The 16,196-nt window shown below is 41.3% G+C and overlaps 3 protein-coding genes and 1 long non-coding RNA gene across 5 annotated transcripts in view; 2 read left to right on the top strand and 2 right to left on the bottom strand.

The window, feature by feature from the left end:
• Nucleotides 1-332: 332 nt before the first annotated feature.
• Nucleotides 333-2,819, top strand: srp14 (signal recognition particle 14). Its single transcript, XM_082516038.1, has 5 exons — nt 333-574; nt 1,284-1,356; nt 1,461-1,573; nt 1,657-1,689; nt 1,813-2,819. The coding sequence occupies exons 1-5, from the start codon at nt 551-553 to the stop codon at nt 1,900-1,902; spliced, it is 333 nt and encodes a 110-aa protein (XP_082372164.1). The 5' UTR covers nt 333-550; the 3' UTR covers nt 1,903-2,819.
• Nucleotides 2,820-2,919: 100 nt separating this feature from the next.
• Nucleotides 2,920-11,961, bottom strand: xgb (x globin). Its single transcript, XM_082516035.1, has 6 exons — nt 11,255-11,961; nt 10,975-11,145; nt 7,885-7,992; nt 4,423-4,543; nt 4,053-4,133; nt 2,920-3,082 (listed from the first exon to the last, which is right to left on the bottom strand). The coding sequence occupies exons 2-6, from the start codon at nt 11,142-11,144 to the stop codon at nt 2,963-2,965; spliced, it is 600 nt and encodes a 199-aa protein (XP_082372161.1). The 5' UTR covers nt 11,145; nt 11,255-11,961; the 3' UTR covers nt 2,920-2,962.
• Nucleotides 6,298-16,189, top strand: LOC309695411. 2 transcript variants are annotated; one of them, XR_014273142.1, is made up of 4 exons: nt 6,298-6,889; nt 7,528-7,617; nt 7,830-8,011; nt 15,617-16,189. It is a non-coding gene; the product is annotated as an uncharacterized lncRNA (long non-coding RNA). The 2 variants fall into 2 exon arrangements; XR_014273143.1 differs by having other exon boundaries at nt 6,298-7,617.
• The window catches only part of LOC309695410 (pleckstrin homology domain-containing family G member 3-like), a 33,703-nt gene continuing 29,570 nt past the window's right edge, over nt 12,064-16,196 (bottom strand). Inside the window, exons 17-18 of the mRNA XM_082516040.1 lie at nt 13,534-14,977; nt 12,064-13,422 (exon numbers count right to left, since the gene is read on the bottom strand). Coding sequence (XP_082372166.1) covers nt 12,773-13,422; nt 13,534-14,977 — 2,094 coding nt within the window. The 3' untranslated portion in view covers nt 12,064-12,772. The remainder of the gene's footprint in view (nt 13,423-13,533; nt 14,978-16,196) is intronic.

Genomic DNA, 16,196 nt, shown 5'->3' with positions numbered 1-16,196 from the left:
GGTCCTTAGGGACTAGTAAAGCGCTGTATTTATATAGCACTTTACTAGTCCCTATACAGGTCATTTACCATTTATCAGCTGACGGCGGAATTTATGGATATTAATGTACAAATGTTTCCTTTAAAACAGGGGTGCCCAATCCCAGTCCTCGAGAGCTACCGTCCTGCAGCTTTTAGATGCATCCCTACTCCAACACAGCTGAATCAAATGGTTTGGTTACCTCTTCAGCATGCCATCGTGTTTGGCAAAGGCCTGATAACAAGCCATTCATTTGATTCAGCTGTGTTGGAGTAGGGATGCATCTAAAAGCTGCAGGATAGTAGCTCTCGAGGACTGGGATTGGGCAGCCCTGCTTTAAAACTTCTTACAAAACAAGTGTGTCATTGCTTGTTTTTGCCCTCCCGAACAGTAGGCGGCAGTGTGAGGTAAAGCTATCGCGCACAGGTCATGAGGTCGCAGGGCGGGGCTTCGGCTTGTGCAGTAGGCTACGTGTGCTTCACAGCAGTTATCTTGCGGTTAGTGAGTTAACACCACAACTGAAGTCAGAGACATGGTGCTGCTGGAAAATGATTCGGTAAGAGCAAATATACCTCGTTAATAACTCGGCCTGTTGTTGACTATGCGATAGAAGCAGACATTGTATTCTTTAGCTGTCGTAAAGCTAGCTTGCTAATAGCCACAATGTTAGACACGCCAGTAGGCAGATTGAGATTAGCAGTTAGCTCTGAAGCTAAGACTGGTCTTAGACTTTAAAGTTGTACTTTCTGGCATAATTTGATTGTTCAGGTCAAAACGGAGCTAACCGAAATCAGTAGGTTCTCAGCCAGGTGTTGTTAACATTATCTCCAGCTGCCACTTGTTAAATTGGATTACACTTAGCTAAACTGTTGCAGTTTTGTGGAGCAGTGCAGTAGCATTAAATGCTTGAAATGTCTTGTCCTCTCGTCTCCTTTTATGTATTAGCGTAAGATTAGCAATAGTGAAAATAAGTAATAAAAATCTTATTGTTACGATTAGGATTAATGGTTTCATAAAATATTACTAGTAAGGCAGTCTGTATCATCTATCGAGGCCAATTCTCTAATCGGTACTTTTAAATAAAATAATCTGGATCCACACCGAATTTAAACTAATTCTTCCTCCACCAATGCTTCACCTTCTCACCAAGTTTCATGAAATTCGGCGGTGTAGTTTTTACATAATCTTGCTGACCATGCTTAAACTACTTTGCATGACTGTTAGCTTGATTTCACATCTTTTTTCTTTCTCCTCCTGTTGTCCAGTTTCTCACAGAGCTGACACGGCTCTTCCAGAAATGCAGAACATCAGGCAGTGTTGTCATCACATTAAAGAAGTGTAAGTGGGTTTTTCTAAAAGCGACAACCAAGCTGTGAATTTCCATGTTTCAAAATGTATTTATTTATATTTATGCAGTTTTAATAAGTCTTTCATTCTTCCAGATGATGGGAGAACCAAACCGGTGCCCAGAAAGGGCCACGCGGAGTCTTTTGAACCTGCAGACAACAAATGTCTCCTCAGAGCGACTGACGGCAAGAAGAAAATTAGCACAGTGGTTAGTTGCTTTAAGATTTAAATTTTGAGATGCTTTGCCGTCCCCACAGCTGGTTAATCCTGATTTTTCACTTATAATTTCAGGTCAGCACCAAAGAAGTTATCAAATTTCAGATGGTAGGTTGAGCAAGTTTTCATCTAAAATCTTTTTTGATCTCCATATAAGACTGAAACGACCATATTTTTCTTAAAGTTTTGCCTCTTTGATAAATCCACCATTTGTACTTCTTTCATTTTCAGGCGTACTCTAACCTCCTCAGAGCTCATATGGATGGACTTAAGAAGAAAGACAAGAAAAGCAAAAGCAAGAAAACCAAAGCCACCCAATGAGCAAGAGACTCTAAGACAACCTTGGGTACCTAAACTGGTTCGCACTGAGGGGAGTGGGAGAGGGCTCCATGTGATCTGCAGCCCCCAATCTGCTTTCCTCCCATTCATTCAAGGCCTCAGATTCACGGACTGCTTTGATATTATGCCATTGTTTGCATGATAACATCTCATCCCTGACTGCCCAGTGCCATTTGGAACAGAAAACTGAGGATTTCTCATTCATCATCTCCACCATTTCTGCTTCGGGACCAGATTCTCAAAAGTTCTGCTGCCTCTGGAGCCCGATGATTAACAGCCCTTCACTCTATTTAATTGTTAGAGCATATTTATGTTATGTTGCCAGCTAAAAATAAAAGTTGTGCTAGCTCATTCTAATTCAGCTGGTTTTAGATGTTTCATTTTTTTCTTTTTTCATGAAATTGGATTTAAATGTCAGTTTGAGTTTTCACGTAGAACCAAATGTCCTGTTTTGTTTTTCTGGTGGGGTCAAATGTCATGTACTGTATTTTTTTATTTTTTTATTATGTCTTTAGAGGCACAACTAATATTCTAGTCACTGTTTTTACATACCGATACCAAGCTGTTAAACTGGCTGTCTTAAATACTTTAACACCAATATGTATATTACAGCTTCAGCTAATGTCTGAATGATGTCATGATTTGGTTCAATAGTGCAGAAAATGTTGAAAGCTGCAGATTTACTGAAAGCATGTTTGAGTTATAAATACAGAGAGGAGTATTGGCTGTAATTCAGATGCCTTTTTTTGTTTATCACAATCACAAAGCATGTTTGACTGCAGCCAGAAAATGTTTCCACCCATTTGTGTTTGTCCCACCATGATACCAGAGTCCTGCTCTCATACAAGAGGACAGCAGCAGAATTTAAATTCAAAAATAAAGTGCTTTCTAAACAGTCACAGCTCGTTTTTGTCTGTTGAAATACTAAAGGACCAAACGTGAGCAAGACGGAAAACATTACGGTTAATACGCTATTTACAAACTGCATTTTTGTGCTGTACTGGTGATAACAGTCTGTGTGGCGTTTAAAAGAAGTGCTGTCTCATAGCGCTGTGTTTCTCTTGTCCGGTCTTTCCTTCGGGGATAGCGCGAGCTGGCGCTGCCGGGCGCTCTCTTCCTGGTATCCCTGGTTCATGAGGCTGGTCACAAACTGGAACATGGTCTGGATCAGAAACAATAAGCATTACACACATGCTGACCCTTGAAGTGTGAAGCTTTTGTCATCAGGTTTTAGCAGTTCCCTCTTCTGTGTGTAATTTAATACACACTTTCACAAACTTACTGCACTGTGAGATAAAGGTCTTTGAGAATCACCTTGTTGGTGAAAACATTTCATGTCTTTAAACTGGTGTTATCTTTGGCATTTTTAAAAAGGTTTTGCTTTGCCAATTCAGACAAAGACATGGGAACAAATCGTTTGTTTTATTTGACAGGCTTCTAGTAACAAAGGGCCTAAAGATACGATTTAAAATGAGTTCATTGCTAAATTACCTGTTATGTGTGGACATAACACTCCCCAAATCCCTCAATTTAAGCTTCTTTTTTGTGCTTGAATGATTCATAGGTTAGTATTAAGTGGCTTAAGAAACACACACACAGAATACAAAACATTCCTCTGAAAATGTTAAGGTAGGACTTGACTGACGTTTTGCAAATGTATTAGCAGATTATGAACTTTAAACTTTGCTGACGTGTGACAAACCAGCATTAGCCACTAGAGAGCAGGAGAGGGTCAAAATGGAAAAGGATGCACAGTTTTTATGTGGATATTATACTTTAGATCTAAGCATTTGGATTTTTCTTTACAGCTGTTAAAACGTTTCTCTCTGGGCAGCGTCAGCAATCTTTCATTTAAAAAAAAAACCGTCTTAGAGTGATAAAACTCGTCGTGACACAAACACTTTCCACTTGCTCAGCACCCTCTTGCATGGTTCAGTGAGATGTAGATTTTACCATCAGTCAAACTTGTGTTGCATTAGTCTCCATCTTGACATATAACGCGGAGCATTAAGGAAGGGAGTCGAGCAGGAACCAGCGTTGCTGCTGTGATGGTCGCAGCCATCACATCTATTCCACGAGGTTATTTAACCAGAACGGGAGGTGGAGAGACTCACAGGTCACAGGCTCCTTACCTTCCACGCCTCCTGCAGCTCGGCCGTCCACCTCTCCTTCAAGATGGGCTGCACGGCGCAGATGAATTCTGCTCCGACATACTGGGAAAAAATAAATAAATAAATAAAAATAATAATGTGAGATGCTAATGTGCTCATGGATTGTTATGTGCTATTTGCAAGAGCGGGTGGGTAAAGCATTTTTGCAGATTGGGGATGTGCGTCAGCTAATTCGGCTGCTGTGACTTTAGGGCTCTCGTTATATAATGGCTAATAAAGCGCTACACCATCAGCACAAATTAAAAAATATGTGTACGCCTCTCCAAACAAAGCAGCATCACACACAAACAAACAGCAGCTCAAAGCTGTTGGGGATCATCGGGGGCCTTACGCTGTAGTACTTAGGCGGGGCGTTGTAATGATAATGGCTTTTCCCCAGCTCCAGAGCCAGAGCCTCCAGTCTGTCCAGCTGGTCCAGTCTAGCCACACTTTTTTCAATAAAAGACATCACCCTGCAACAGATTGAAAAACACACTCAGCTTTATCGATCCACCATTCAGTCGTGAATTAGCAGGGAGCAACTATCAGGTGATGCGCATCCACTGTAGATGACACTCATCTGTGCTGAAAGGCTGCAGACTCTCATGCCAATGAGAATATATAAGATCGATGTGCATCTATCAGTTCCTCTGAGCTGAAAGCCAACCAGCTCCTCTCACAATACTTTATCCCTCCCCGAAGACAAATATCTCTCTACATAAAAGAACACAGTATCAGTTTTCTTTGTTTGTGTGAGTCTGTCTGTTTGCTGTAAAATATGTGTTTGATAGCCTCAAAGATGGAACAAAGGATGAGAGCTGATTTAGCTCCCTCCTAGTTCTGTCTCGCAGCCCAACCTGGACATTGGTGCCGATCCCCAACAAGTGCACCTGAAGAGCCATTTGCGCCGTGGCTGCAGCAGCCCCACGCTACCCTCTGCACCTTCAGGTCCTCAGGCAGTAATTGGGTGTTTTGGCCTCATGTGTAGAAAAACACAGAGAGGCACGATGCACGCTGGGAAACAGCGACAAGTGCCAGTGATGGATGTTATGAGCTCCTTCTGCTTTGGACTGGAAAGCACCGAGTGACACTCTGATTATATGATAACCTGTGGTTTATTGTTATGGTGTGTGATATGCACAACATGGTTTAATCATCTGTTCTTGTTATTCTAGAACATAAGTCTTGTGATAAAGTTCTTTTGTGGTCTAAAAACGATCGTTGCCACATGAATGTACCTCATGTGGGTGATGTGTTTCTTTCACTTCAAGAAATATGGACATTTATTTGAGTTTGTGTCCCCCCCCCCACACACACACACACCGCCCTAAATACCCATTAGAGCACAGGGTGCTTGGACCCTAGTGGATATTTCCCCTAGGGGCTATCTGGAAGATTTTTGGGGAGCTTTTTTTTTAATATGTGAAAAACAGAAATAATTTGTTTTTAGGCGGTAAGCACAATCAAGTTATGAAATAGGCCCATTTGTTGCTACACATGGATTGAACAATATTAAGAGAAGGATGCACGCGTCACTGATGTTTTATCATTTGATTTATGAAAAGTCATGCGGTTGTTTTTTTGGAATCGGAAACCTTTACCGCATGAATGAATCATTTCCTATTCAGTCGATTTCTATTTTTTTTCCACTTGGTGTGTTTTATATAACATAAGTGTCATCTATTGTGGGATTTCCCACATACCGTTACCAGTCTGCTGTATCCCACTGTTATATTTGAAAATGCTCACCTAGAACACAAGTTCAGCTACATTACCTAAAGTGTTATTTCTGCAGACTGTATTTTCAAGAGTGCTTTCAAATTTATGTGAAGTGCTTCATAAAAGATCTCCATGCTGTAGCTGCTCAATAATAGTTATCTATCTATCTATCTATCTATCTATCTATCTATCTATCTATATATATATATATATATATATATATATATATATATACATATATATATATATATATATATATATCGATATATATATATATATATATATATATATATCGATATATATATATATATATATATCGATATATATATATATATATATATATATATATATATATATATATATATATATATATATAACCACCGTGCCACCGTGCTGCCTATATATATATATATATATATATATATGTATATATATATATATATATTTGTGTGTGTGTGTGTGCGTGTGTACTTTAAAAAATTAGGTCAAAAGGGATCCGTGTCAATCCGATTGTTCAGTCTGACGTCACTAGCCGTGTCTGGGCCTAAACTCCGCTGCAGGTCCATATATCAAACGATCACTGTGGCATTACTGAGAGTTAAAAACTGTCTAAAGTCTTTCATCTTTAATAAAATGATCAGCGTTCTGCTCTACCAGGTGTAACAATTGAGTTTAACATCCAGGCATCCATGAAAACGGAATTTATGACATTTAACGGAGTTAGAAGTTAGCAGGGAGTTAGCTCGCTAGCTTCTATCTAAATACAATATAGCATGTCCTGACTGCGGGGTTTTGGAAACAAATTCAAACGTACAGCTCTGTTATCACTTCCAGCATAAATGAAGACAGAAAACTAAACAGCAGGGACGTTTGTAGGGTTACTGAAGTTGGGCTAGCTGGTATATAATGATGTGCTACATGACCGCTAGCGACACAGCTATGTTAGCATAATATAAACAAGCTAACTTTTTTTCCACTCGATAAAAGTTAACGTGAGTGTTCTCGGTGGTCAGGAACAAATGTAATCGCATGGCAGGATGCTGTAAAAGGACCAAACTTCAGCCAGGAGAACAACTGAGATAATCCATCCACAATACGAGGTTAGTCATTCATATACTGCTGCATGGGCTGGGCTGTAGTTACATCCTAAGGTTTTAAAAACTGAGCTTAAATAAATGATTAGCGGTAATAAAAGCCGAGGGAGGTCAACAGTGATCACTGACTGTTTTAGGAGCTTTTTGAGATCAAATAGAAGAAAATACAAAACATTAAACATGTTAACAACACAAAAGCCATATTAAACGCTACTACTACTAACTACTACTAACTACTTTAGACCCGGAAGTAGGATTCGTCATGTCATCACTTAATGACCGGATAGTTATCAGACACTGAACAATGAAAGAGTGAAATAATAAAACCTGTTGCTTCAGGTTGAGTGTGTCATCTGTTGGCAGAAGATGGCTAAAGCTAACAATGGTTCTAAGAAGGCTAAAGAAGCACATGGACAACAACCAGAAACTTGAGCTACTTCAGATTAGAGGAGGCAACATGACCCTTTGTTTGTTTAAAAATGTTTAATAAGGCAAGCTGGAGTAGCTATAGTGGAGTAAACTGCAGATCTATGCTAGGTTGAGATGCTACAAACGGGCTATCAAAATGGACCTAATCTTATAACACAATCAAAAGAAGGACTGATGCATGTCAGAGGGTGCAGAGATTGTTTTTGTCACAACAGATGGATGCTCCTCCCTCAGTTTGGTTCTGCCAGACAACCTCTTCCTGTTAAAAGAGTGTTCTTCCTCCCCACCATCACCAAGTAAGAACTGTGAGTTTGTTGAAATTTTCTTATATTTTTAGGGTCTTTAGCTTACAATATAAAATGCCTTGAGATATCTGTGATTGTGAACTAGTACTATAAAAATAAAACCATATATATATATATATATATATATATAGTAGCAGTAAATTTGAGTTTACGTGAAAGATATTGTCTTCCCCTTTGGTGTGTATGCTATGTTTAATTTGCTGTTTTTTCAGTGTTGTTCGAGATGCTGGTGTGTGGACGTGCTGGGATGTAGAGTCCGTGACTGACCGCAAGCCGTGCGCCCTGAGTTCTCGGCTGGTCCGCAACCTCTCCAGGTCCTCCACATCTCGGAAGAGGAAAAAGACGTCCTTGCATTCAGGATGGGTCTCAAACAACCTGTTTGCCATGACAACAAGTACAAGCAGCCATCCGTGAGCCTCTCAGAGCCACTTGTGTAACAGCCTGTCACATTCATTCCCACACCAAAACAAACCTCTCCCCCAGAGTTAAGATGATATAAACCCCAGAGTTTTAAGATGGACAGTCACACATTTATTATCCTGTTTTTGCTGTGCTGATTTCACCTCATCAGCGACGCAATTAGAGGATTTTCTCTCACCCTTGAGTCATTCTCTAAAATAGACACTTTGAATAGAGATCTGATTGTGCCTTTTGGATCTTACTCTAGTGCTGCTTATAGTCAGCGCCTTCCGGTTTTCACAGCCAACATTTGCAATCAGAAACAGGCCACGGGGGTCATGACTTTGTTAGCCTGTTAGGCCTTACACTCAATTCCACCCGTGGCTCTGGGCGAGCCGCCCTCTCAGATTCAGAGTCTCAATTAAATGAGCCACTGCTCCTTGCTTGCGTCTTCTGACTTGAACTCTAAGCCAGTTTCTCTAACCAGATATGTTTAAGCATGTTACCAACCAATCAGAGATCCTTTCAGTCTCCAGCTGAGGTAGCTGTGATTAGTCATGCTACCAGAATACACAGCTGCCTCCCATGGATGTGAGTGCTGTTGTGCTCACACTGAGATCTAAGGCTTATGGTAATTCTGTGTTTTCATCATCGTGGAAGAAAAGCATTGTGACAGGCATCTGAAATGTTGTCAGACAATCAGGGGAGGAAAATATAAGCTTAAAAAAAGAGGGTGACTGGGAGAAGCTGTTGATTTTAATTCACATAAAACTTAACGAGATAGGATAGGCATCACATTTCCACCGATATGAAACATCAGGTAATATCAGATACTCATCAAAGAAAAACTGTTTATTGTGTTTATTGTGGCTGATACCTGTGCAAACCTACAAAATGTGGGTTAAGGTAAAGTTTGATGTGCCCTGTTCTGAAGAAGACACTATTCAGAGCGTGTTAAAGCTCTGCATTACCAGAAGTAATTATGAGCTGATTATATTATCAGAGAAACAACAATAATTCTTAATTATTAGCTAACAACACAAATAGCACTGCTTACTGTGAAAATTTGTTACCTGTAGTGCTACACAGACAACTTGGACATGTACGGTGCTGATTTCTAACTCTGGGTTAAGGATTAATGGGAAATAATAACATGTAAAATGATGATGGGTGTGGCAGTTTTGCTGTTTTGCTTTTATTCCCTGTGGCCCTTTGAAAGAAAGCAATCCTGCATTTTTAAACCTGAGATTTAAAAAAAAGGGCACATGTACAACCTTGGAAGATAAAGAGATGGCTAGAGGTGCTGGGAGAGGTGTCAGAGACTCTAATGAATGCTGCAAAACATACCCATAGCTCTCTAGCCTTTACACAAGCTCACCAAAATGCCCAGAGGTCTGAGGAAGCATGCATAGCAGCATGTTTGTATGAGCTTTTAAGTACTGTTAAAGCACATCTTACTATCATGTCTCCCTGTTTCTTCCTCCAGTTTCTCTAGTCTTTATCATTTAACTGAATGCGTAGAGCTGACAAGTTAAGCAACATGTGGGTACACCATGCGCTTTATTACCTACAGCATCACACATGAGAAACGTGCACGTAATTGTATCTTTTTCATTCAGTTCAGCTGCACAAAGTTGAAGAAACAATGCTGTGATATTTGCACAGTGTTACTGTTTTTGTGTTGTTGTTTTTTTCAGTAGCAAAGTTCATCCGCGATGAGAGAGCTGGGACACTTTCCTTCTCGCTACTCATACCGAGATGCTCGCCAGCTTCACTGATGAAATTGAAGCTCTTATTTCACGACTGTCAGCACACCGGCGACACATAGACAGCTTGTTATTTTCTTCCATTGTTAATCTCTTGTGGACATGGAGTGTGCATGCAAGCATGCATAACATATGCAGACAACGTAGCACTCTGAATGGCTCAAGTGGAATTTTAATTGGCATTGCACAGACGTTGCATTCATTTCTGTGTTGTTCACAGATATGCTACTCCACCTTTGATGCACCTTACTTTGGGTAAATTTCACAGATAAGAATTCACTTGCTGAGGAGTAAAGTGAAAACACCAGTGACAAACAGGCAATTCCCATTTGTTGTTTCATTGTAACCATTGCTGTTCAATCAGGAGTTGCAGGCCATGGTGACATTTGTACCCTGGGGTGTCCCTGGCCCACGAGAGGCCCGTGTATTTTCAGGCCAACACTTAAGGTCAATCGCTTTAACTCACTCCAGGCATCTTTCATTGGGCTTCTGGCCACAAATAGTCTCTCTTCACTCTAAAGACTGACAGTCTACATCACCATATCCTCTCATTTGTCTCATTTCCCTGCCAAGTGCCAAAGGGCTAAAGATGTTTTCCCGGAAGCTAGTTATCATCCTAATTGCTAAAATGAATTTGCCTGATGGCTAATGCCTTTAATTGTATAGTACTATGGGAGACCCGGAGTTCTGATAATGTTATTGTTACTATCACGTGATGACATTAGGATGTGATTTGGAGTGATATGAAGGGAGGTGCGCGGGTGTGTGTGTGTGTGTGTGTGTGGGTGGGGGGGGGGATCTGTTTCAAGCTTCCGGGGGACATGGAGACGGGGGAGGGAGTGATGGAGATAGAATTCAGGCATGTCATCATCACAGTAGCTCACCAAGATACTTTACAGACCCCTTCCTCTGCAGGTCACAGCGTTTCATTAAGCTCTGATTGGATGATCAGACTGAAATTAATAGACATTTTTACTTCTTTTTTTTCCTTCTTCTGCGTAACAAGCAACAACAAAGTGATGCAACCCATTAATACAGTACAATACAATATCTTAAAGGACTCAGTGTGACTTCATAAAACTAAAGAATTTATTATAACACCACCCCCCATCCTTACATACCGCTTCACTAAATTAGTATTTTATTCGATTCTGAATTGCCTGAAATTCTCCAAACATCAGAAAAGTCCTACCTGACGAACATAATAATCCCAACTTTGGCTATATCGTCCCGGATAACTTTCCACGAGTCTTTAATCATCTGAATCTGGTCCTCGCTGGGATACGCGGCAGCAGCAGCATCCTCTGAAGTCTTCTCTGCAAACTCGGATTTTGCTGCGAGACCTGATATTGCGCAGCCCATTCTTCACATGAAAGACGGAAAGAAGATTTTTTTTTTATTTATTCTATTTTGGGGCAATGCCAATCCAGGAAGATTTTTTTTTTAAAAAAGGAAAAACGACAGTTAGATACTTCGGTGCCAGAGGAAATGTGCTGGTGGTGACATCTGGTTTCAGTGCGCGTCTGGAGCTCCGCTCCTCCGCGTCAAGTCAGTGACCAGGATGCGAGCTGTGGTTGGCTCAAAATAAATAAATAAACCCTCGGTGATGCGCAAATATGACAAAGGTTTGGTGGCTTTATGGAGAGGGTTTCTCTCTTGTGTATTTCCGGTGTAACTCGATGTGTTCATGTCCGACTTGATGGAACTTTTTTTTTTTTTTTTAAACGAGGCGGCGCTCGGGATGACCTTTGCGGTCATTTAAAAATAATAAGAAATTAGCCAACACAAATGAACAGACTCATGAGACCACATTAACAATTATAGTTGCTACTGGCAGCTCCACCCGGATCTTATTCTAAAACATAGTTACAGTAACTATTACTGCCTCGTTGTTTGGGTGTCACACCGAGCTCAGTGCTCTACATGGAAAAGTAACAGGAAATGAGCCATTTGTTTTTCTAACTGAGGCCCTTTGCATACTCTCCTTACAGGAGTGGGCCTCCCATTTGATGATGATAATTTTTTTAGAGATATTTAAAAGCAGTTCTCATATATTGAGGACAAAACTGTCATAGAGCTCCTCCTTTATGGCATTGGTATCATCTTTTGCTTAGAACTGTTGCTCTTTGTTTTTGAAATAGAGCATTTCCTTACACCACAACAATAAATCCTCTCAACTCTCCTTTAAATGAATTTTATTTGATGTAAATAGAAGGCTGTCTTTGAAGCCACGTCAGCCACGGTATGAATGGATCTGCAGTAACGCACATTTACCAATAACTGACAAAGACATTTCTGTTTTTATTCAAAATATGGGAAACAGAGTATGAAACAGTGCATTATTAGTATTTACAAGAGGCCAAAATTTCCCAAATATACAGTTTTATAAATAACGTTTAAGAAAATATACAACTTGCTGAGAACGCTAAAGCTCCAGTGATGTTTCACACGTTTTAGAAGCAGCTACGGTAAATGACAAAGCAAACGACTGCTAGGATCAGTTGCTAAAAACAAAAGTAACAAAAAATGGCAGCAATCTTTGGTATTTGGACACAGGCTGTGCTAATAGCAGAGCTGACATCAGTCAGAGCTTCCCTGACAGTTACACAGAAATATTGCTATACTGACTGTAGCGAGAATCACTAACATTGGGAACCAAAAACATGGATATAATAAAGTACAACCAGTTCCCATTTCATACAGGAGATTTTATACACATTTCTACATAGACTTTGTGCAGACATTTACCCAGTGTGTAAATATTGTAATTCATATTTTATAAGAAGACAATAGCCATTAATATGTCTCTGGTGTCACACCGTGCTGCGATCATGTCAGGGTGTCTCCGATAGTAAAAACACTGCACAGTCACAAAGTTGCATTCTTTTAAGAGAATTAACATGAAATATGGGTGTTGGGACAAGTATGAGATATTTGTCAGATAATGTTTCAAAATTCTAATAAAAATATACGGTACATAAATCACATGTTCATGAACTTGTGCTTAAGTTCTGGAATTTCTCTCGTAAGCTTCTCACAAGTTTGCTCTCTGAGGTCTTCCCTGAACTCAGGAGATCAGACTTTGCTGCACTGTCTACGCCCTCTGGACAGAGGTTATCTCCTTCTTGTGCTTGGCTGACCTTAAGGCAGGTCCTGGCAGGTTCCTGAAGGTTCTGTACTTCATGAAGGGGTAAAGACACAGGCATATGGTCCAAAGATTTCCACCTGCACAGCAGGGGATAGAGTCGAGAGCGTTTCTGGTGTGGGGGCCAGTCTTCTACTACGGAGCCGTCACTGCGTGTGGTTTCAGATTGCTTTCGAAGTGTGTCAGGGTCTGTCACAGACCTACGAAGATCTGAGGAGCTACTGTATTTATGTTCACAGCCATTACACCTGTCCATCCCACTCAGGACTGTGCAGCTATGGGTTATTTTTGAGGAGTGGGATGCATCCGAGTATTTGGAGCGCAGCTCCTGAACATCAGGCCAATGGAAGGTCTCCATCTCCGGGCTCTGCGGGCAGGTAATTGTGCTCTGGGAGCTGGCTCCAGAGCTGGGAGTCAGGACTGGACTTGGAGAATGGAGTTCAGGGATAACTGCTTGACTGCAAACATTCGTGGGCAATCTTAGGCTTGGTTTACCTGCATACACACAGAAAACAGACAAAGAATGCCTTTCAGGTCTCTTTGCACACAAGTCAAAGTGCTAGGGTACTTTAAAAGAAAAAGAGCAATGATTTGCATCCTATTTACCCCTTTTTCTAAGCTGCAGCTTCTCCTCGTGGACAGCAGGCATGTCCCTGAAGGCTTCCTGGTTTGCAGTTTCTCGGCTCCTCTGCCAGACAACGGGTTTGTTATTTTTAATGCGCTGGCTGTACTGACGAGCCAACTGGAACACCTTGTTCTTCATCTTTCCCATGTCTTGAAGGATCTGGTCGTCATCCATGCTTGTTCGGAAGCTAATGATCTTAGGTAGTTGACCTTGGTTGTCTTTACCGATCTCTTGAAACACCGGGGTCTCGGAGCCCTGACCAGATCCTCCTTCCACTGCTTGGCAAGTTGGGATAGGTGACAACGTGGAGAGGGTATTGGAAGCGGTGCTCATTTCAGACTCGTCTAGAACCTGAGGTGGTTGCTTATCGGTTTTAGCATCTGAAGTATCAGAGCTGTGGTGTGCCACTTCTAATAATGACTCACTAACTTTCTCCTGTGCATCCTGCTGGGCTTCCTGGCTCTGTCCCTCATTTTCCATGTCTTGCCAAACCTTGAGCATTTCTGATGAAGGCCTGAATTCCTCTTCTGTGCCTGAATTGTCTGAAATGCTGTTACAACTAGCCTGGGCCTCGACTGATCTCTGTGGTAGATAATTTCCAGTGTTTTGACTTGTTTGTAATCCAGGAAGGTCAAACACAGACCAAGATGTAGGCCTGTTCTGAGAGAGACCTTTCCTAAGAGCTGGGACGGCCCTCTCCTGAGGAGCAGGATTATCATTAAGCTGTTGGCTCAAGTTCCTGACCAGACCTGCTGGAATATAAGACAGACTCTCCCTGCGCCTGATGCTGAAGTTAGCATCTTGGTGCTCAGCGTGCTCGTAGTACTGTCGAATTTTGTGGATGAGGAGGCGATCTTGTTTGGAGAGCGTAGACCTGCGTTCCCCTTCATTCAGCCCAAGTTCACGCACAGGAACTGACCGATTAGCCTCTGAGCTAGTTTTCAGCTCTGCTGAGGAGCTGAGCAGCATTTGGGTCTGTTTCTCAAAATCCATGCAAGCTGAAGGGCTGTGGACGGCATCATCATCCACGGACTCTGAGGGGCAGACAAGTGAACCCATGTCCTCTGACATTACACTGCTCCGTCTAGATAGGCTGCCCCTGAAGTGTCCAGCTATCACACTCGCCTGGTCTAGCACAGAGGAAGGTAGGATGCTTTCGTTACCCGAAATTTCCTCCTCTTCCTCTTCTGAGAGCTCTCCATTGGTCAGTACACTCGCCTCCTCCACTTGAAGACCAGAGGAATCACTCTCTCCTTCTTCTTCCTCTCCAGTTTCCCTTGAGCTATCCTGAGGTCCTGAGGTCTCCGTTTCTTGTTCTGAGGGGGTCACAGGAGACTCAGGGCACTGGAAGCGATCCTCTTCCAGCTGATTGCTCTCATTTACTTGAGGAAGACAGTCTAGATTGCACGGCTCCTGCATACTGACCTGAAACATGACACAAGTTTTGTTTTACAGTAAAATGACACTTTCTAATAACAAACAATCTAAGCTTAATGGTGCTATTTACAGTAATCTTAATAGTTGAATGCATAAACAACTTATGATGCATGTACAGCGCTGTGCAAAAGGTCTCTTTATATTTTGCTAGGAAAATGGAAAACGGGTGCAGCAGTTTATTGAAACGTGCAAATATACGTGGAAATATAGTATATGGCAAAAATGTCACATCTTTCTTATCATTTTTCCAGTTTTAAGTGGTTAAACAACGGAGAAAAAAAATCCAATAGACTCCTTTGAAAATGGTCATGTACAAAGAATCGACTGAAAATAAATGAAAAAGCAGCCAATGTCCAAAGAAAGACTTCAGAAAGCCTTTAAAGGGCGACTCAAGACTTTTGCACTGTACTGTAAATGACCTCATTAGGCTCAGCTGAGATGTATCACAGGGATCCATGTCTGTACAAAAATCCAAGTGTAGTTAAAAACTGCAAAGGCCATTTGCAGCTGTCTGTAATGACTCTTTACTGGATCCTGGCGAGTTCACTATTACATTGTTTGCGGCTGTACTAGTGTTCATATTGCTGATGTCACCCCAGCCTGGCATTAATATGAATTTATTTCCAGGTGCTGCCTGCTCTTTTGGAGTGTCTGCAATTGCAAGAGGTGCAGCTTGGAGCTGTGTGGTGCAGATAAGGTTAGGAAGAATAATAACCTGCACTCTGCTTGGCTGAAGAAACCTTCCCCCCCCGCAAAGTTACCAATTATGAGAATCAGGCTTGAACTGTAACCGGCATCTAAATCCAATGTTGCCTTTCTCAGTGAGAGTGCCTACCATAGCACAACAGTACGTGTGAGGAATTTTAACTACCGGGGCTACATATGGCATTAATATGACTCCAGGCATAATTTACATGTAGCATAGAGACTATGTTGACGGCAGAGGGCAGCTATTAAATAGGAAACCAGGTTATTTGTGTAATGTATTATTAAATACGCTCGCTCTCATTCACAGAGATATAACAATAACAGATAATAGACTGAGAGCCTCATTCAAAATATACAATGGCTAAAATAAGCTTATCAAAATGAGGACTGATGGATACCTTTTAATAGACCTAATACACATTACGTGTGGCCTCAGAGACATGTATGGAAATCGGGTTTAATAGATGTGTATAAACCGTAAACTGGGCTTTATCAATTA

Source organism: Aulonocara stuartgranti (assembly GCF_965226115.1).
Source record: "Aulonocara stuartgranti genome assembly, chromosome: 19".
Lineage (NCBI taxonomy): Eukaryota > Metazoa > Chordata > Actinopteri > Cichliformes > Cichlidae > Aulonocara > Aulonocara stuartgranti.
Note: the sequence above shows the minus strand (reverse complement) of the source record. Positions and strands in the feature narration are given on the sequence as shown.

Bases quoted from the DNA above. Each gene is read 5' to 3' on its own strand.
- srp14 (XM_082516038.1), top strand. From the start codon at position 551: ATGGTGCTGCTGGAAAATGATTCG. The intron at 575-1,283 runs GTAAGAGCAAAT...CCTGTTGTCCAG, and splicing joins TGCTGCTGGAAAATGATTCG to TTTCTCACAGAGCTGACACG. The intron at 1,357-1,460 runs GTAAGTGGGTTT...TCATTCTTCCAG, and splicing joins TGTCATCACATTAAAGAAGT to ATGATGGGAGAACCAAACCG.
- xgb (XM_082516035.1), bottom strand. From the start codon at position 11,144: ATGGGCTGCGCAATATCAGGTCTCGCAGCAAAATCCGAGTTTGCAGAG. The intron at 4,544-7,884 runs GTCAGTCACGGA...AATCTGTTGCAG, and splicing joins CTCAGGGCGCACGGCTTGCG to GGTGATGTCTTTTATTGAAA. The intron at 4,134-4,422 runs GTAAGGCCCCCG...ATTTTTTCCCAG, and splicing joins CCCCGCCTAAGTACTACAGC to TATGTCGGAGCAGAATTCAT.